The 21,138-nt window shown below is 37.0% G+C and overlaps 3 protein-coding genes across 4 annotated transcripts; 2 read left to right on the forward strand and 1 right to left on the reverse strand.

Moving 5' to 3' along the window:
• Nucleotides 1-1,326: 1,326 nt before the first annotated feature.
• s100v2 (S100 calcium binding protein V2) lies at nt 1,327-5,450 on the reverse strand. The gene is made up of 3 exons (XM_052584695.1): nt 5,246-5,450; nt 3,550-3,681; nt 1,327-2,245 (listed from the first exon to the last, which is right to left on the reverse strand). The coding sequence occupies exons 1-3, from the start codon at nt 5,255-5,257 to the stop codon at nt 2,087-2,089; spliced, it is 303 nt and encodes a 100-aa protein (XP_052440655.1). The 5' UTR covers nt 5,258-5,450; the 3' UTR covers nt 1,327-2,086.
• A 3,234-nt stretch (nt 5,451-8,684) lies between these two features.
• Nucleotides 8,685-11,877, forward strand: LOC127979636 (uncharacterized). Its single transcript, XM_052585220.1, has 3 exons — nt 8,685-9,590; nt 10,519-10,812; nt 11,201-11,877. The coding sequence occupies exons 1-3, from the start codon at nt 9,317-9,319 to the stop codon at nt 11,329-11,331; spliced, it is 699 nt and encodes a 232-aa protein (XP_052441180.1). The 5' UTR covers nt 8,685-9,316; the 3' UTR covers nt 11,332-11,877.
• A 5,855-nt stretch (nt 11,878-17,732) lies between these two features.
• On the forward strand, nt 17,733-19,114 carry LOC127979578 (Ig heavy chain C region). Of its 2 annotated transcripts, XM_052585114.1 has the most exons (4): nt 17,733-17,798; nt 17,937-18,254; nt 18,421-18,726; nt 18,921-19,114. In XM_052585114.1, the coding sequence occupies exons 1-4, from the start codon at nt 17,750-17,752 to the stop codon at nt 19,025-19,027; spliced, it is 780 nt and encodes a 259-aa protein (XP_052441074.1). In that variant the 5' UTR covers nt 17,733-17,749; the 3' UTR covers nt 19,028-19,114. The 2 variants fall into 2 exon arrangements, with proteins under 2 accessions (XP_052441074.1, XP_052441075.1); XM_052585115.1 differs by lacking the exon at nt 17,733-17,798 and having other exon boundaries at nt 17,820-18,254.
• Nucleotides 19,115-21,138: the final 2,024 nt, after the last annotated feature.

Here is a 21,138-nt window from a genome sequence, read left to right on the forward strand (position 1 = left end):
TTTTTAGGCATTGTAATACCTAAATGTCTTTGTTTGGTCTGCTGCTTAACAGCTAATGGTCAAGACAAGTGGAAAATATATACAACATATACATATACATATAACATATAAAATATATATATAATAAAGTAGTCATCAAAACTCTTCTTTTTTTCTCTTCTCATTCTTTTTTCAGCCTCTTGTTTTGCAAGCTCTTTGTCGCTATGACTCACCATCAGCAGTGCATTGCATGTACAAAAATAGTAATATAGTCTTCAATGTCTTCAGTCTCAAACTGAACCTGTGATATTTTAACCGCTGGTGTAAATAAACGTTCTTAGCTGTATAAAGTTGTGATATTCATATCAGTTGTGAAAAGCCTCACACATATGTTAACATCAACAGCATTTGTTTCTTAAAGGGATAGTTCACCCATTGTGTTTAATTCCAGGGGAATACATAACTGATTTTAACTGGTTTATGCATTCTATGGGATTGGGATCATGTTGCTTGAGCTAAAGAAACAAAACAGGAACTCAGACTCAAATTTTTCCAAGAACATATGGCAAAGTTTTTCAAAAACTGTACCTTTAGAGGTACAACAGCTCGTCATTAGGGCAGTACCTTCAACATTATGTCTTTTTATCTCATTCAACAGATTTTGATATTTCTGGAGCATAGTCATGATGTAGCGCTTCCCCCATTTTAAATGTCAAAGATTATGAATGAATGCACGTATGAAACTGGCAATAATTACTCGTATATTCGACTAAAATCATTGATTTATTGTTCAGTCAGAATAATGGTTGTTGGGCAAAGTATATATTGTAGGGTGTTTACCTTAAAAATGCATTAAATTTAAGAGCATATTTAAGAGCATATAGGGCTAATTTTCATTGCATTTTAAGGAATTAAAAAAAATGCACAAACTTCAACAAAGAAATGGTTCACAAAAACGTACTAATTCTGTGGGGTTGTTTTGACAGAACAGGATGGTGAGTTCCTACGCCAAGTGTGAAAATTTGTTGTGACAACACAGAATAAATATTTTTTAACCTGTGACTTTCTTAGCTTAATGTCTAGGTGCAAATTAGCGTTTGCAAGAGTTGCAAAAAAAGACTTCCAATACAATTAATTTTCAGGTCTATATGGACAAGTGTGGAACTGCCTTTACAGCATAAAGGGAGAATACAAGAGGATAGGAAATGCATTCACACTTGGTGTAAATTGTCTGTGGTTACCAGATCTTTCTGGTGGTGTGGTGTTAAAATAAAACATTATTCAGCACAGTTCTAAGACCTAAGACTAATACAATATTTTAATAGATATAACAATAAAGATATAATATTTCTGTTGCTACTGAGTTTGTTTATTATAATTTTTTTGTCAGAAATTACTTCACTCTTTACACTGGCAGATTCAGTAACATTTCTGTTGCACAATGACAGCATATTCTAAATAAAATGACAGTTGATTCTAAATAAGCTTATTTAAACATTGAGAATTATACATTTTGTAAAAAATAAAAATCAACAAGCAACATTTTTTATATGAATTTTATTAGACAATAATTCAGGGTGTTATTGATTTTTGGCCTTAAAAACAGTATTACAAAATATAAATAAAAAAATTTTATTATTGTTTTTGTTTGCATATACCTCTCAGTACATATCTTTGTCTTGACATACACATACTTTAGACTATTATGGCACTAAGTTAATACGTAGTGTTCTCACAGAAAAAGGAAATATTTTATTTATTTATGTTACTGAGAAACACTTGTTAAATGCACATATGGAAAGCAGTAAATCCAGTTGAAAGTGAAAAATGAATGGGTCTCCAGTTCAACTATGGTGTATGAAGTATTTAACTGGTCTGTAAATTAAAATTAACCTGACACTTGATATGAGGAGAGATGACGGCTGCTGTAGTGCTTGACACATTATAAAAAAAAAAGTATGTGAAGACATCTTGATGTACAAATTGTGTTTATGTACTGGAATGCTTAGGAAAGAAAGTTAGTGTTTTGTTTGGAGATGAGTGGTTCTAGATAAATGCAGCGATGAGAGACCAGATCTTAGTGGCAGATGCGGTTGAAGCCCACGGCTCATAGTAAAAGGCAGGTGCATTTGGACAACTTCTCGTTGCTCAGCAGACCATGCTGGGTTGTGGCCAAATTCTGGATCAGGCTCCAGAAGTGCTTGAAGCTGATGCCTTCCCCATCCTTTACTCCCATTTGCTTCAGCACCTCTCCAAAATTATCCGACTGGAGAAAGAAAGAGAGAGAGAGAGATAAACTCACTGGTGTTCACTGGCTTTTTTTTTTTTTTTTTTGAAAACTGACATTTTGTCGCCCTCATGTGGCTTTCTTTACGGCTTCATAATAAATATTCTTTTTCATCTTTTTAGGTTTCGGAAAGATTTTTTAACAGCTTTAACAGTTACTCTGCAAATTCAAATACAGTGAGTACAACAAATGCTAACATATTCAAACTTTCAATTGGAATCGTTTAAATATAATCAAATTATTAAACTTGGCAACACTTACGTACATAATCATATACAAGATTTATATTAATTCTATGCTTAAGATACTTTTTCTCTAAATCATTCCATTCTGTACCGTTTTTCACTCTTCTGTTACAAACACATCACAACATGAACTGTGAGCAGAATAACATCGGCACTGAAGAACAGGATCACTGAAGTATTGTACAAATGTTACAGTACCATATTCCTCAGAGCATTAGCTCTTCATTCAGCTGAAAGAACCACAAAATCTACTATGTCAGAGGCTCTCCCTTAAGCTGTAGAAGGCCTGCCAAAACATGACCTGATACTGACTGTAACTGAAGAGCAGCGTCAGTTTGACTGCAGGAGAAATTATTTATCTTTCCGATCAACGGCAGTCACCATTTTGCTCTCTCAATAGAGCCACACCCAGTGTCCTTCTTGGCTCAACCTGAGGTCAAACTGATCCATGTAATCAGTCCACACCTCTTTCTAAGGCAACAAACTCTGGGAAACATTCTCTGTGAAACCAGCCAATCCCTCAGCCTGAAAAAAAGTTCAACTTTTTTTTTTTTTTTAAAGGGGAGTTGTGGTTGCCAAAACCTTTCCTTAACAAATATGGGAACAACGTCACAGACATTTGGGGATTATATATATTTTACACCTGTATGTATATGACATAAAAACCCATTTTTTGCTACCAAAATAGGTTATACAGATGATAATAATTAAGACCTGCATGCTGGCTTAAAAGTTTAACAAAACTGGTCTTTCCAGCACATGGAGCCAATAATAACAAAGAGAGTGCACTGTGTTTCCTACACAAAGACAAAAGACTAGGAGTAACACACAGGGCTTAAAACTATGCAGAAACGTTTTAATATCCAAATATCATTGTTAACATAATGTAATCAATTAACTGGGTTCCGCTGTAGCATTTTCAAAAATTTAAAATTATGAACAACTGTTACACTATAAGTACACAACGTACAATCACAGGAAATGAGTAATAACAGTTTTGAGTCATTGGTCTCTGCTGGAATGAAGCAGGGGGGTTACCTTGACTAAAGTTGGCAGCTGGGAGGAGAGGAGGTTCTTGAACTCATCTGCCTTCAGCGTAGGCCGATTATCAGGAGAAGCAGCATGGAAGTTTGTGACCAAGGTGTTAATGGCCTTCTCAAGGTCAGAATACTGCAGAATTAAGAGAGTACAGACAGATGGACACATGTTTAGAAGAATAATATAGGTGGGGGTTTTACTAGTATAGTAAACACATTTTAGTTAAAACCAAAATGGTTTTACTCTGCTAGGAGAACCTGTTTAAGTCTCACAAAGAAGTTAAAGAAAAGAAAAGCATTTTAAAGAAAAGCACTCAAGTATTGGAACTTTCAAGAGCCTAGTAGCAAATACACTGATCTGGAGATCTTGCAATGATATTTTTGCTCAATGTCTGTCAATAATTAAACTGGAAAATGTAATGCATGAAGCTGAAAAATGCTATGGTGATCCATACTTATTCCAGTCTGGAGTGTTAATAGCTCTTCTTTTTGTCTTTTATAATTAATTAGGCAATGAACATTAGGACTAAATCAGTTATATGCACCTGTTTCCATACTGATCATTTAACTCTAAAAAATCTTTTAAAAAGTTTGTGTTTTCCTCCCTCCAAGACTATCAGAGCACTATCAATGAATGGTCTTTGTAAACTGTCTATTCAAACCTTGTTGCTCTCAGACAATTATCCAGTACAGTACCTGAAATACCGGCATATCAGGCCAAGACAGCCGCCCTCTGAACATTATTTACTTAAGCTGTGCATGTATGATGGAAACCATTTCCCTGCTTTGTTAAGACTTCCACAGCTTTGACCTAAATTACATTTACTCTATGGTGTTGAAATGCATAAAAATGTGAAGCTACGATTATAAAAAGTGTAATATGTAACCCCAATTACACTTTCCCCCTCTTTCTTTAAGTCCACATAGGCAATCTTCCTCTTGAGGCTTCTCCCAGAGAGCAACCACGCAAAGACTCTGATTGATTCCCCGTGCTTTCCATTTCTACACAATGGCTGTATGTCAAATCCTAGTCAGCTGCCTCCTTAGACAGCATTTTTGGGTATCATAGACCAGATGGGGGTGGTTGGGGCTATGTTTAGACACACAGCCGTTGTATCGTTCGCATAGATAGAATTGCGAACGTTTCATTGCAGCGAAGCTCTCGACTCATATGGCTTTAATTATCTTGACGCTGGCCATATTTCTTCTCTGTTAGGGAACTTTAACACAGGACGCGTTCCTGCGTTCAGAAACAGAGCAGCGGAATGTGAACAAACTTAGTGTCTTTGAGAGTTGAATTACAGTTTGCATGCCCTTTAAAACGCAGTGATTGTGGTACAGGCTACAAGACGTGAAAAACAACGAGACACGTCACAACAGTCGAAGACGTCTGTCAATCAGAAAACAGGCGAGGCAAAAAATGCGTCATTGGCACTTGAAGTTGATTGACTTTTCGAAAAAAGAAGAAGAAAGAAAACTGGGAGAAAAAAAAATAGTTCCTTTAACAACAACAAACTACAGAATCTGGACACCGTTTCGGTCAAGTGCGGAAGATTGACGGACAAACGCGAAGTTTTAAGAGAACAATCCGACGAAGCGCAGTTTACGTAAAAAAATTATAAACCCATAACTACGTAAAACCCAAATGAAATGCAAACGAGCAATCACTAATATATAATATAAAGTAAACCACATACCTGTGCCGCCATTTGACGTGATTTGTTTTATTTTCTTGGCTCTAGATAAACTTTACTGTTCTCGTCGTGCAGTGCTCCTTACTCTACACTCTCAGCGTCCCATCGCTTCTGTCACATCTTGGCTGACATCCTGAATCCTCCCACAAAGGAGGAAAAAAAAAAACTAAAAACTAAACCCACCTTCCTTGCCAGTGACTGCTATGGGAAAAATGCCTCCTGTAACTTGATTCTTCAGGACAGTGAACCTAACGGGGCGGAGACGATCGGGTTTCATGGACTTTGAACGCTGAAAAAAAAAAAAAAACTCTGGAAACCCAGGTTTCCGTATGACACATTTTTGTTGATTGGAAAACAGACTTACTGATCCTCTGGGAACACATCTGGAAGCTCTCAGGATAAAAAATCTTTTGCACAACAACAGGGCCCTAGTTCTGAACGTGTGGTTGGGTTTGCATTGCATTGGGTTAGTTTTTAGGCTATTTAGGAAACGTTTTTGTTTTAAAGAACTGAGAAGTTCTGCCAGGTGTTCACTGCTCCTGTATAATGCTTTAGTCAACAGAACTGTGGGTACTGTTTTTTATGATATTCTTTCCAGGAATCCTTCAGAAATACTGTATGGCGGGATTCCCATTGAGCAAGGCGTGTCCCTGGTCAGACCAGAATTCACTGGCTTTGGCTTTCTTTCTCTGCCTGTTTTCTGAACAGTTCTGGTAACGCACAGGCAAGGGCATGCTCAGCATTTTGGGTGGGTGCATTGAGAGTACAACATGACACACCTTTGACAGCATTACATGAGTGCATTACTTGTACAGAATATAGGACAGCAATGCACAAGTGTGTATAATCATGCATATTTACTCATAAACATACTGAGCACTGAATTAGTCAGTCTGTCCTCATTTTCAAACAGTTGCACCCCCATCTTGTGCAAGTTGAAAAATGGTAATTGATACCTAGTGGGCTTTGTATAACTAACTCGTTTACACAAGAAGAATTACACATTTTTTCATTTTGCCATGTACACATATGAACCCTTTTTAAAAAGAAGTACACTTTAGCATATATACTTCACAAGAATATACTTTGGTGTGTTTTTCAGACACTTAATTACGCGTTATTTACAATTGAATGAAATTGAATAATAGTTTAAATTAATATTAAATGCAGTTAGTTGAAGTGCTTTTCTGACAGTTATGTAAGACTTTATTGTGTCTTTATATGGTATTTCATACTTCTGTTGTTTTGGTTAAAAAAGGTAAATAAGTTTACTGCTAAGTGTATTGACAAGCATTTATGGTAAACTAAAATATAATTGAATGTCATCTATACTCATGCATTTAAATATATTTTTATTTACACATTTGTAATAATGAATATGCAATTTCATTTAAAATATATTAACTTTAATAGTGAATAACACATTACTTTGACATTTGTGTTTTAGTATGCTATAGTCAATATTTGAAAATAAGTGGACTGCTTAAAAATGTATTCATTTGACATTAGTACAAAGTGCACTTTATAAAAGTGTACTTACCTGTGTTAAAAACATGACCTCTCTTTTAAGTGAACTAAAGGTGTCTTTTATTACATTATCTGAAGGTACAGTTTTTTAAAAGTTTGCTTTTATGGTTTGAAGTACACTACAATAGCGTATTCAATACAATTAAGTAGACTTCTTTTTTTCACACAGGAGTACAATGGCCCTTTGTGACTGGCTTACGAAGTGTTGTTGTCGGTTTCTTTACTGCATGTTGATTCTGGTTTGTTACTCTGCTGTTTGTTCCTGTGTCAATTAGAAATAATTGTTGTTTAGCACCAACTTAAAATATATTGTAGATGGTCTCTTTTTTTTTTCTTGCTACACATTTTCATTTAGTGTATGGTGTATTTCTCACTGCAGATGTTAGTTTAGTTAGCTCAATGCAAGTGAGCTGAAATTCTTCACATACCACACAGTTTTCTGATGGCAAGCTGCCATTAGCAGACTGCCTGTTTTACCTGCAGTCCACTGCAAATGTTACATACTTACAAAGAGAACAAATGTGCTTTGTACATACAGACTCGTGTTCACACTTGTATGGGTGTGATGCACAGATTACGCATACTTCAGAGTTTCAGTGTCAAGTATTTGCTCATGAGTGTGTCATCATCTACCTGGTTCAATAAATGCCACACTTTTGAGGATGACTAAAGAGAGAGAGAGCACTGGAATATACAGTTAAATTGATCATGGGATGTTTATTTTGGCAAAACCATTAGAAAATACTAAGTACTACAGTAAAAATACTATGGGGGACTTTTACTATATATATATATATATATATATATATATATATATATATATATATATATATATATATATATATTATATATATATATATATATATATATATATATATATATATATATATATATATATATATATTAGTACTGTCAAACAATTAGTCCAGGTTAGTCGTATTCAAAATACAAGTTTTTTTTTGTTTTTTTTTGTTTTTTGCATACACTATGTGTGTGTTCTGTGTTTATTTATTATGTATATATTAGTACACACACGCATACAGTATATATTTTGAAAACATTTACATTTATATACATGTCTATGTTTATATACAGAAAATGTATACTATAAATAAATATATTAATATATAAACATTTTTCTGAAATATATACATGCATGTGTATTTATATAAATATAAACAGCATACATACATATATTATGTAAACAATTTTTTTATTTTATTTTGGATGCAATTAATAGTTTGACAGCACTGACATACATACAGTAAATATATATAGAGAGAGAGAGAGAGAGAGAGAGAGAGAGAGAGAGAGAGAAAAACAGGAAACCTGAGCACATAAGGTTTAGTTCCCTGTCATCCTAAGAAGGGTTGAATAATGACTGATAAAATATGTATTTACTCTGCCTATTCTGATGCCTATGTCACAATACCCTGTCCTGTTCAAACCTGTGCTAAAGTGAATCTACGAGGCATGACTCTCCCTGTATCCGTTTTGATCCTTTCATCAGTACTGGAGCACAGTTTCCATATTTCTCCATATTTGAGATCTTAGTCAGAGGCCTGGGGCCCACTAGGGGTCTCAACAAACTGTCAGCGGGGCCTCAGTATGACTGAAAATAAGATTTTTCTGTTAAAGAGTGGAAATCCTGCTGCCTAGAGAAAAAAAAAAAAAAAAAAAAAACCTTGGCTCGTGCCCTATTGAAAAAAGGAGCAGCAAAAGTTATGCTTTGTTTGTTACATTGATTTTATCTCCAAAAAGAAGCATAAAGAAGAATAACTGCTGAATGTTTGTTGTTTTAGTGCCAATTAAAGGTGAATTGTTTTAGCTTTACCACTACAGATGTTTGTTGTTGTTTTTATTTATTTTTTTAAAAATTTGTTATTATTATTAAGAATCATAAAATATGAAAAGTAAATAAAAATAAAAAAGTTTCTCTAGCCTCAGAGTGATTACAAATAAACAAACAAATAGGTGATTGGTACTGGAGACAACCCATGAGAAAGCTATGTTGGGGATGTCACAGGAAATATTTAGACAGTTCATACTTAACATCGCACAGGTTTTCAACTCCTACAGATATCAAAACAAGTGCAATTTCGGGCCATAGGTTCAGTCCTGTGTTTTCTGTAGTCATTATCTACTGCAAAACGACCCTACCAGACACCTGAAAGGAAGACCAGGTTTTGCTGAAGTAGTCAGATGAAGGCTAGATTCTGTTGTGATCGTCAGACTTTAAAGATGAGCATCTGGCTGATGATGATCTGGGTCACTCACACTGTGGGAACAGGTAAACAGTTTTTACTCTTTTTTTCACTTAGCAAACATTTAATATGCAGAAGGTAGATGATAATGGATGGACTAGATACATTGATGGGCAGGAATTTTATAGTTATAAAAATTGAATGTTTCTTTATTTTGAAATGTAGTTCTATACAGAGGCATTATGGAAAAGAGATAATAACAACACAATAACAAACATTGCAATCTTTTCACCTAGGGACGAAGCCCTTCATTGTAACACAGTGGCCGACAGTGGCTGAGGTGATGGCTGGAGAAGATGTCATTTTAAACTGCAACATTGTAGAGCTGTACTCCTCGTGTTCAACAGTGGCTTGGCTGAAAGTCATTCCCGAGAACGCAACGATCAGCCTGACCGATAGACTTCAGATCCATCCTCATTACTCGTCCAACCAGTGGACCAGTATTTGTACTGCTGTCATCACCAATACAACAGTGCATGACTCCAGTATGTACTACTGCGCAGCTGTGCACAGCCGCTTTGCTCACATCGGTAATGGATCCAGAGTCATTGTGAAAGGTGAGATATAATAATAATAATCTCTTTAATGTGAATTAATGTATATGGAAGTTAAAAGATAATAATGCTGGCACCAAGCTAAAGGTCAACTTAAAGATGTTTTGAATTATTAGACAATGCACTGGCTAAAATGGATATGCAAAACACCACAAATAACTTTTAGGAGTGTCTTCTTTACAAAAATAATGAATTGCACATTTCTATTCATTTTCTCAATCAAAATAAAATAATAATTTTGTCAACTTTTGCCACTTTATTATTATTGCCATTAATTTTCGGAGTCACTTCTCAGACATCCCAAAAAGGACAAAAACAAATAGGGACCAAAGTCAGCAGATGCCGACTGGAATAACACACTGATTAGACAAACTTTGCAGTTTGAAATGGCCTTAATTCTGAGGTTTGTCTACTGACGTTTTAAAAAGTTGGGTTTTAAAGCAATGCAGCTGAAGTATCTGGTTCCCCAAAGAATCTCAAAGTTTAGTTCATAAACGAACCCATTTCTTTTTTAGTGTGGAGAAGAACATTTGGCTAATCTTAAGAACATTTTTCCACTATAAAGAACATTTTGTGGAAAGGAAAGTTCCCATGGATGTTAAAGGTTCTTAATGAAATCATCAGTGCTAATTTTTATTATTTTTTCTTTCTTTCTCTGTGTTTTGTTGTCTTTGTCTACTGGAAGCTTATGTCACTTAAAAAAATTCCTTCTATGCGCAAGCATATTTGGCAATAAAGCTCTTCCTGATTCTGATTCTAATAAAGAACCCTTATTTTTAAGTGTGTATGTGCCTCACATCTTCATTATGGACTGATTTAGAGTAAACCCATATAACAGCAGCATAATGACTGCCACAAACAGTTCAAACGCTTTATTAGGTTAAGTATCTCTTTCCATTGTAGCCAAATATTTCCCCTAATCTCGTTCCAGAACACACTGTGTTTCCTGTTATTGATATTCTTACTCCGCTGATCACAAACGGTCCTTCGGTCCCTCTTCAGTGTGTTGTGAAGGGGGTCGAGGCTTCTCAAGTTCATGTGTTCTGGACTGTGGAGGGGAAAAAGGAGAAAGGACAGCCAGTTTTGACACATGGGAACGATGGTGTCATCCAGATCACTAGGAGCCAGATCCTGATGACTGCTGAGGAGTGGGAAAGGAAGGTGCAGTGTGTGTGTGTAGTGCAGTTTGGAGGACAGCTCTATAACAAGACCCTTCAGCCACATGGTACAGTAAAACTATAAATCTAACATATGGATTAGCATTTTAGATGATTTCTGAAGGATCATGTGATGCTGAAGACTGGAGTAGTGATGCTGAAATTCAGCTTTGATCACAGGAATACATTACATTTTTAATTATATTCAAATAGCAGCTTTTTTTAAATTCTAACAATATTTCACATTATTACAGTTTTACTTTATTTTCGATCAGATAAATACAGCTTGCTTTGGTGAGCATAAGATACTTAAAAGATCTTACTGGGTTACCTTACCTTACCTTAGGTTACTTTGTTCATTGTTTTTATTTTCTAATTATCATCTGTGTATTGAATATTCTATGATTTTTTCTTTCTTTCTCTAAATGAACTTTTTCATATTTTCTGTCTCCACAGATGCACCAGATGTGTGTTATGCAGCAAAATACATATATTTGTCTGTCTGCTTAATATTTGGTCTCCTGCTTCTGGCAACAGTGATTATTTATAGGCTGGGACGGAAAACCTTTTTGATGATGTCTCTATGAAAACACATATAGTTTCAAAGAGCTTTCAGTTTATGTCCAGTATTTTGCTCTAACCCATTTTTATTTATCAAACTTATTTTGGTATTTGGCATTGCTGTACATCAGATGAAAGAAGGCAACATTTACAAATATTTTGACATCTCTTCCCAAAAAGCATAAGTAATTCTGATATTTATGTTCAGATCGTTATGGATCTTTGATGTTTTGAATAGTGTTGTTTATATTGTGAATTGAAATGGTCAATTTATACTTTCATCCAATATGTTCTGAACTCTGTTTATTCCAATAGACTGAATAAAAACACCTGAATAAAAGAAACATATCGTTTGACTAACTTTTTCTTTAATTTACACAAATCTAAAACCAGAGAAAATAAAATAACTACATATATAAACATATTATTTTCATATATTATGTTATTTGTGATTACCTATAGCCTATAAAAGTGTCAGTTTGATAATTGTAAAGTACAACAACAACAATTATTAGATATTATGCCTTATGTGGCTTCTGTTATGTGTGGCAGGGTCAGGAAGTGATTTTTTTTTTTTTCATTTTCTCAGTATTGTTGTATCTCTGTGTCCTCTTTATTGTGTGGTTTCATGTATCATACACGCAAAATGGTGATGTGGACTTCACCTCACATTGGTTAATGTCCTCTCTTTACTTTGTCAGCGGAAAAAACTTCAGTCTCAAATGTACCACAGTGGAACCTCAAAGATGCATAATTCCGACCCAAAAATTCTTTGGTGGAAGGAAAAAAATTGCTGATTTTGTTCAATTGAAATAGGACACAACCATATGCCACATCACTTCAGTCTTAGATCATGTTCATGTGTTTAGTTAGTAATGTTTTATGTTAAATATATGACTGTTTTTGTTGTAATGCATCAAGAGTGCAACAAAGATGATGTGATTTTGCCGCTTTACTCATCCCACACAGAATTTATGCAGTTCTCATTTTAAATTCTTTCAAGTTTCAATACACCTTGAAAAACCATAGAGTCATACTTATTACATTTCTTATTTAAGCAATATCACATGAGCAAGAGTGCTGTCCTTCCAGCTGTATGCACAAGAACACCGATTCACAGTGGTGCTGTTATTCAGATCAACATACAGAGTTGTTCACTAGAATATAAGTTAATATTGAGTAATGCACATTTTGTAATAATGCCAGTTCCTTTGTTTTTTCTCCACTAACAAAACAAAAAAGCCAGAGCTTAATCAGCAGTTGTGTGAGCAACCCACAGTAAAGTGTCTCAGTCATAAATTAATCTGTTTTGAACTAATAAGATGAGTGAATGATTCAATGACACGTAATGTCTTTCACTTGTTCCTTTCATGAATGAATCAGTGTTTAAATGAAAGGAAATTAATTGGTTGAATGGATCATTCAGTGACTCGCTGTTAGGACAGCCATGAGTCACCATTTACTAGCAAAAACAATAATCTTTAGAAAATTTCACAGAAAAATCCAAGAGGGTCTGGCTGCAGACGTGCACTTGCACTTGTCAGACTTGCATTCTCCAACTTGCACTCTCAGACACTTGCACTTCCACTAGTAACATCACTTGCAGTCTTTATTTTTTATTAAGTTGAATTTTTTTATAACTTTTTGTTTGAATTTCCCAACACTTTATAACAGTAGCCAGGTGGTGAAGACAAGAAAAAATAATCGAAATTACAATATCACTTGCAATCGCTGCTTGCACTTTTTGCAATCGACACAATATACACATTGTCGTATTGACACATATAGTATTTTCCTCACATACCGAAAAATGTGGCATAATGGATAATAAAGGTCAAACTCAATATGCTTCTCTACATTATTAAAATATGTACAGGCAAGCAGGTGAGCCCAGACTAAATGCAACACGTAAAGTTTCGGGTTGAGCATTTTTCCATATAGAATAAACTGTCTACAACTCCGTCTTTGTCCATTATGATACATTATGTGTTTTATTTATGATGATTTTCTATAGGAGGAAAACGTTTAATGTACAATTCTGTACTCGTCTGCTTGCCTGTATGGAGTTGATCCTTTTAAAATCACTTAATGCATTTCATAATGCTATTAGGTCAAGGGTGACCCCCCAGAGTTGGGTCAGGTCAAAGTTTACACTCCAGAGTCGGGTCGGGTCAGGTCACCATTTACACTCCAGAGTCGGGTCAGGTCACCGTTTACACTCCAGAGTCGGGTCAGGTCACCGTTTACACTCCAGAGTCGGGTCGGGTCGGGTCGGGTCACCGTTTACCTCCAGAGTCGGGTCAGGTCACCGTTTACACTCCAGAGTCAGGTCAGGTCACCGTTTACACTTCAGAGTCGGGTCAGGTCATCGTTTACACTCCAGAGTCGGGTCGGGTCAGGTCACTGTTTACCTCCAGAGTCGGGTCAGGTCACCGTTTACACTCCAGATTCGGGTCAGGTCACCGTTTACCTCCAGAGTCGGGTCAGGTCACCGTTTACACTCCAGAGTCAGGTCAGGTCAAAGATTACACTACAGAGTCGGGTCAGGTCACCGTTTACACTCCAGAGTCAGGTCGGGTCACCGTTTACCTCCAGAGTCGGGTCAGGTCACCGTTTACACTCCAGAGTCGGGTCAGGTCACCGTTTACACTCCAGAGTCAGGTCAGGTCACCGTTTACACTTCAGAGTCGGGTCAGGTCACCGTTTACACTCCAGAGTCGGGTCGGGTCAGGTCACCGTTTACCTCCAGAGTCGGGTCAGGTCACCGTTTACACTCCAGATTCGGGTCAGGTCACCGTTTACCTCCACAGTCGGGTCAGGTCACCGTTTACACTCCAGAGTCAGGTCAGGTCAAAGTTTACACTACAGAGTCGGGTCAGGTCACCGTTTACACTCCAGAGTCAGGTCGGGTCACCGTTTACCTCCAGAGTCGGGTCAGGTCACCGTTTACACTCCAGAGTCCGGTCGGGTCACCGTTTACCTCCAGAGTCGGGTCAGGTCACCGTTTACACTCCAGAGTCCGGTCAGGTCAAAGTTTACACTACAGAGTCGGGTCAGGTCAAAGTTTACACTACAGAGTCGGGTCAGGTCAAAGTTTACACTACAGAGTCGGGTCAGGTCACCGTTTACACTCCAGAGTCGGGTCAGGTCACCGTTTACACTCCAGAGTCAGGTCGGGTCACCATTTACCTCCAGAGTCGGGTCAGGTCACCGTTTACACTCCAGAGTCAGGTCAGGTCAACGTTTACACTACAGAGTCGGGTCAGGTCAACGTTTACACTACAGAGTCGGGTCAGGTCAACGTTTACACTACAGAGTTGGGTCCGGTCAACGTTTACACTCCAGAGTCGGGTCGGGTCAGGTCACTGTTTACCTCCAGAGTCGGGTCAGGTCACCGTTTACACTCCAGAGTCGGGTCGGGTCAGGTCACCGTTTACACTCCAGAGTCGGGTCGGGTCAGGTCAGCGTTTAAACTACAGAGTCAGGTCAGGTCACCGTTTACACTCCAGAGTCAGGTCAGGTCACCGTTTACACTCCAGAGTCGGGTCGGGTCAGGTCACCGTTTACACTCCAGAGTCGGGTCAGGTCACCGTTTACACTCCAGAGTCGGGTCAGGTCACCGTTTACACTTCAGAGTTGGGTCAGGTCACTGTTTACCTCCAGAGTCGGGTCGGGTCAGGTCACCGTTTACATTCCAGAGTTGGGTCGGGTGAGGTCACCGTTTACACTCCAGAGTCGGGTCAGGTCACCGTTTACACTCCAGAGTCGGGTCAGGTCACCGTTTACACTCCAGAGTCGGGTAAGGTCACCGTTTACACTCCAGAGTCGGGTCAGGTCACCGTTTACACTCCAGAGTCGGGTCAGGTCACCGTTTACACTCCAGAGTCGGGTCAGGTCACCGTTTACACTCCAGAGTCGAGTCAGGTCACCGTTTACACTCCAGAGTCGGGTCAGGTCACCGTTTACACTCCAGAGTCGGGTCAGGTCACCGTTTACACTTCAGAGTCGGGTCAGGTCACCGTTTACACTCCAGAGTCGGGTCAGGTCACCGTTTACACTCATGAGTTAAGCACAACCACAATTAGACCTCAGGAGTCAAGTCAAGTCACCGTTGATCTTCATGGGCAAAGGCAAGTCACCATTGATCTTCATGAGCTAAGGCAAGTCACCATTGATCTTCATGAGCAAAGTCAGGTCACCAATGATCTTCATGAGCAAAGTCAGTTCACCGTTGGTCTTCATGAGCAAAGTCAGGTCACCTGTCCCAACTGCACGGCTGTGGTGGTCTTCTGCGCCGCCCTGGTGGGCTTCTCTCTAGATCGTACGGCTGTGGTGGTATTCTCTCTGTGTCATGGAGTCCTTATTTTCCATCACCTGGTTTCCTCGTGTTCCTTGTGTTCCGAATTTCTCGTTCCTGTTTGTTTGTTTGTTTCTGGACTGATTTTTTGTTATGACCACCTGCTTGGTTTGATTCTGAATTTTGGAATACCCAATAAACACACACTGCTCTTGGATCTCTCGTCTCCTGTGTCCCGATCGTTACACAAATTATGTTTTTTTAAGGATCATTATTTTGTGTATTTTGTGTAACAGAATACGAATCACTAACTAATTAATTACAACTATTAACAAAACATACTTTCAGTAGCTGATTCAGAAGTGCAAGATTGTTACAAAGTCAGAATTACCTCCTCTTCTAGGTTCATGAAACGGTCGTCCATAAAATGCGTTACTGTTCTGTTGTAAGTAACCTTAAAGATTCCTAAATGCATCTACTTTCAGAAGGCCAAAAAAACCTCTCATTAATCCATAGCCTAATGCAACAATTACATATGTGAATTGTCAAAATTGTATAATTATGGCATTACTTATTTAAATTTTCATGTAACAGCCAGTATTTGTATCTGTATTTGTATCTGTAACAATCACAAATTTATTTGTGAGATAATGATATGGATAAACCAATTCATAGTTATCACTGAACATGTATGCTGTGTTAAACTAAAATAATTATAATTTTTTACAAATATATTTATGCAAGCAGAGTGATGTCATCACAAACGTGTAGTGATCATTTGAACATGACTGAATCAATTCAATGCGCATATTTTCACTTTGCAGAACTCTTTAAGCTTGAACATCTCTAAACATATGTGCCATGCAAACCAGCAAAAGATAAAGATGTAAACAAGTAGAAAAAGTATCTGTATCTAAGCTGATTATTAGCCCACTCTTGAGAGAGAACTGGTTTTGTTTTTGAGATACCGCGAAGCTCAATGTGGCTGTTTGATTGATGAGCGCGCTGTGTTTATTCCATTAATTTGTATCATATCATAGCCTACAGTTTAAATCATTGCCTTTTAAATATGTATAAATAATATCATGTGTATGATGTATTATTATAGATGGTATTACTCCTGAAAAGCTCAGATTTCTGAGAGAAAGTTTACATTAATTCACTTCACACACTATTGCGTGACTTTATGGGTCTGTATATAATATTGCGGTGATCCCCTGTTCGTCTGTCATCTAGCAAACTGTGGACTTTGCCAGCTTTAGCCGATAATTCAGGTATAATTATTCCTTGTCCGTTATTCATTTTTGAAGCCATTATCCATGCCATTCCGAATAAGGTATTCTGCTTCGGGCACAATCCTAATTATTACATTACATATTTTAATTTTACATGCAACATAGATAAAGTCATAGAAAGTAACAGCTACACGCAATTTTGTAATCCTAAAATTTTAGGACACGTTGTACTTCAAACCCTGTGCATGGATTATGGTTAATGCATGCTTGAGTAGCTGATTGTTTCCAATAGCGTCGATTAGGGGTTGAAGTAGTCGATTACTCAACTAATCGTCTAGTCTATGTAAGCCCTATTCAACACTAACAGTGTTACTGAAACCAGCCTTTGCATTATGCGATTATGCAAATATTTTCACATAGTGATATGTGGCATGTTAGAACGAGCCGTTTTAGGGGTCGTGGCAGAGTCTTAACTTTGATAAAAAAATATCTCTTTTGATTTGAGACTTTGCAACTTTACAAATCTTCCTCAAGTACCAAGAGCTTGCAACATCCCATCATATGACACATTTAACATTATTTCATAAAATATAGTTAATTCTGTAAAATCTCAAATGTTGCTACCATAATTTTACGGCAGAGTTCTGGCAACCACAGCTGCTTAATTTAATCAGTTTTAAAGTGCTGCCTTAATAACAATAGCTATAGTGGGATTGTGGTTCAGTCAGTTTTGTAATAGGTAGTGAGTTATATAATGTGTCAGGAATAAAGTAGTTTCTCAGTTTAGATTCTAAGCCTAACATTTTTAACAGCTGAAGAAACGGATGTGAAAATGGGCAGGAAAAGGTGTGTGATTTGTCACACTCAGCACATTTCTCTCAGTTTCTTAGGCCGGTGAAGCTTTCAGACAGCATGTTTGACCTCCTTTTTCTTGTCTTGTTCTGTTTAATTTTGCCAAAGGGTAAGCTACTACTAGGTTTATTTGATTATGCATATCGGTAAGTTTGTAGCCGAAACTAGTGTAACTGGTAAGACTAGCAAAGTAGTATTTCTGATACTGTTGAATTACTAATATTGTGTGGTCTGAATCCGTTTGCAGCGATGGCGCGAACAGTTTATCAGTTTCCCCCATCAGTGAAGGTGAGATCGGGTGAAAGAGTGACCATGCACTGCCAGCTGAGTGAGGTGCAGTCATTCTGTCACACAGTGGCCTGGGTCAGAGTACACCCCGTCAGTGGAACAATAGACATTCTGCAGGACTCAAACATCCCTCGTCAGACTAAAGAGCAGGAGGAAACCAAAGTGTGTCAGGCTTCCATCTACAGAGCAACAGTGCAGGATTCTGGGACGTATTACTGCATTGCTACAGACCGTGAGCAAATGTACCTTGGGAATGGCACAGCTGTCACTGTACAAGGTACTGTATCACAAACTGTTTCAAAAGTTTCTGAATTACCACCTAACATGAAGGTTCTCGAGGTTTGTGTTGATAGGAAAGCTCATGTTTTTATTATACATGTATGTGTCAGTCCTTTTTTGCTCTTTTATCTCAGTAAAGTGTTGTTTATCTTTTCTTCTTTCAGCTGAGAGTGCTGTGATGCCATCTATTGATATCATGGCATTTACCAGCAGTAACAAACGCGACTCTACAGTCACTCTTCAGTGTACAGTCGGAGGATTTGCTTCCTCAAAGGTCTATGTGCACTGGCTCATGGGGAGCAGAAAGGACAATGGAAAAACTTTGTTTGTTTGGGAAGATGGTGAAGAGAAATCTGTGAAAATTCATAATTATGTATCAGTATCGGCTGAGGAGTGGAGGACAGGAGGAGCGTGCACCTGCATTGTGAAGTTTGGTGGATGGGTGTTCAACAAAACTCTGCATTATTATGGTAAATAACTTTTCATAATATCTCTTCATCAGGATAGAAAATCAAATGTTTTAATATTACCTGTCCAAAAACGGGATCAGTGGGATTTTTTGACGGATCTTATATGTATATTAATTTGGATGTTTTGTCCATTTTTAAGAAGAAATGTTTTTGAATCTTTTCTCACAATCCTTCTGTTTTATTCTCTTCCTCAGATTTCCAGGACACTTGCTATCCTTTTGTCTGTGTAACCAGACTTTTTGCACTTGTCACTGCTCTGCTCTTTTTAACGACCTCATTAATTTTAGCAAGACGCTTCTAAACCTCAGAAATTATGTATTTGATCCTATGACAGGAAAACATCGAACAAATGTTGATTTGTTACAAATAAATGTAAATGTGCATACAATTTCTCTCTCACTTGCTTTCTCTCTGTATACAGTTGAAGTCAAAAGTTTACATACAGCTTGAAGAATCTGCTAAATGTTCATTATTTGACCAAAATAAGAAAGATCATACAAAATGCTTTAAGCTTTTTCAGATTTTTTTTTTAAATTTTACCTTTCAGAAGCTAAGATACTTACAAAATAAGTTACATTTACCCTGATTTACCCTACAAATGCAAAAAGTTTTCACACCCTAGCTGAAAAATCCCTCGATTTTCTTCAGTGTGAAAAAAATTAAGATCATACAGTCATTGTTGGAAAGAGTTCAAATATATACTGTAAAAATGCTGGAAGCCCAAAGAATTTGTGGGACCTGAAGGATTTAATTATTTATTTATTTATTTTTGAAGAACATCAGGCAGTTTAACTGTTCAGGACTCATGTCCCTTGTTTGGGACTATGATTAAAAAAACAAAAACCCAGCTTATTCAGTTAACAAAATATTAGGAATCAGGGGTATATAAACTTTTGAACAGGGTCATTTTTATAAATTAAACTATCATTTTCTCTTGTTGAATGGATGTATACATCTTTTATGTGAAATATCTTATTCAGGTCAGTACTAAATAAAAAATAATATGCATTTTGTATGATCCTCTTATTTGGTAAATAATTTACATTTGGCTGATTCTGCAAGGGTATTTATACTTTTAACTTCACCTTTATAAAATATATAAAAATGTAAAAGTAGTAAATGTGTAAGCAGTTTCTCAATATATGAGAGATTAAGTCTGAATAAAAGCATAGATGGCACGTATCAACAAGTCATGACTGCCATCCTATTGCTTGCTTATTTATTTATTTATTTGCATTTAATTATTTTAATTTATTGCCAAATATGCACACAGCTTATATATATTCCTGAAGGACATCCAATAAGTCATTTGTGTTTTTAAGGTGAAGTTAGAATAGCTTCTGTAATACTAAAAAGGTGAAAAATAATGTACTTTCTGAATGCTTGTCCATTATGAAAAAAGTAACAAAGGCACAAAGTACACACACATATGACACAGGGCCAATAATAAAATAAATATCTCAGTCATCTGTTCCTTAATATGGAATCTATAAGCAGACAGACTTTACATAAATAAATATTTACAAAAATATTTCACTGTAAAAATCACCAATGACATTTTATCCAGATTCTACTATTGTGATGAATGTAGAAGAAAAGTTAGGCAGACCTGTGTCTCATTACTCTTTTTCAAAGTATTTTAAAAATCCCTACTTTTAAGGGGGAAGTTGTGGCTTAATGGTTAGAGTGTTGGACTTGCAATCCAAGGGTTGTGGGTTTGAGTTTCGGGCTGGCAGGAATTGTAGGTAGGGGGAGTTAATGTACAGCGCTCTCTCTCCATCTTAAATAACACGACTTAGGTGCCCTTGAGCAAGGCACCGAACCCCCAACTGCTCCCCGGGTGCCGCAGCATAAATGATGCCCACTGCTCCGGGTGTGTGTTCACAGTGTGTGTGTGTGTGTCCACTGCTGTGTGTGTGCACTTTGAATGGGTTAAATAAAGAGCACAAATTCTGAATATGGGTCACTATCCTTGACTGTATGGCATGTCACTTTAATATTTTTATTTTTTTTAATTCAGAGACAAACTGTGTTTAAACAGTGTAAAGTTTGTTATAACTGTTTTTACAAATCCAAAATGACAGAAGCAGGGAACATTGGATAATATAGCAGGATTATAGAATAGAAATGGGCTGTGGCTGAAACCATGAGCTCAGAGCTCGTGAAGCGCCCTCCTGTGGTACACAACACTGACATCTAATGCTATTTTGGGCGCACCCTCACATGGCGTCATTCAGTAAGAATGCAAAAAGGCGTTATACTGGCAAACCCATGCAGGGACAACAACTAACGCGAGACACACAAAACATTATGATTTCAAAGACAGTGGTGTTAACAAATTTCATATGTTTTATGGGATTTTGATTGTAACTATTTCTTATTGAATTTAATTTTTATTATTATTTATTATTA

This window comes from Carassius gibelio, chromosome B19 (assembly GCF_023724105.1).
Source record: "Carassius gibelio isolate Cgi1373 ecotype wild population from Czech Republic chromosome B19, carGib1.2-hapl.c, whole genome shotgun sequence".
NCBI lineage: Eukaryota > Metazoa > Chordata > Actinopteri > Cypriniformes > Cyprinidae > Carassius > Carassius gibelio.

Bases quoted from the DNA above. Each gene is read 5' to 3' on its own strand.
- LOC127979578 (XM_052585114.1), top strand. From the start codon at position 17,750: ATGTTTGACCTCCTTTTTCTTGTCTTGTTCTGTTTAATTTTGCCAAAG. The intron at 17,799-17,936 runs GTAAGCTACTAC...ATCCGTTTGCAG, and splicing joins CTGTTTAATTTTGCCAAAGG to CGATGGCGCGAACAGTTTAT. The intron at 18,727-18,920 runs GTAAATAACTTT...TCTCTTCCTCAG, and splicing joins CAAAACTCTGCATTATTATG to ATTTCCAGGACACTTGCTAT.
- s100v2 (XM_052584695.1), bottom strand. The intron at 2,246-3,549 runs GTAACCCCCCTG...TTCTTTCTCCAG, and splicing joins AGCTGCCAACTTTAGTCAAG to TCGGATAATTTTGGAGAGGT.
- LOC127979636 (XM_052585220.1), top strand. From the start codon at position 9,317: ATGGCTGGAGAAGATGTCATTTTAAACTGCAACATTGTAGAGCTGTAC. The intron at 9,591-10,518 runs GTGAGATATAAT...ATCTCGTTCCAG, and splicing joins ATCCAGAGTCATTGTGAAAG to AACACACTGTGTTTCCTGTT. The intron at 10,813-11,200 runs GTACAGTAAAAC...CTGTCTCCACAG, and splicing joins CAAGACCCTTCAGCCACATG to ATGCACCAGATGTGTGTTAT.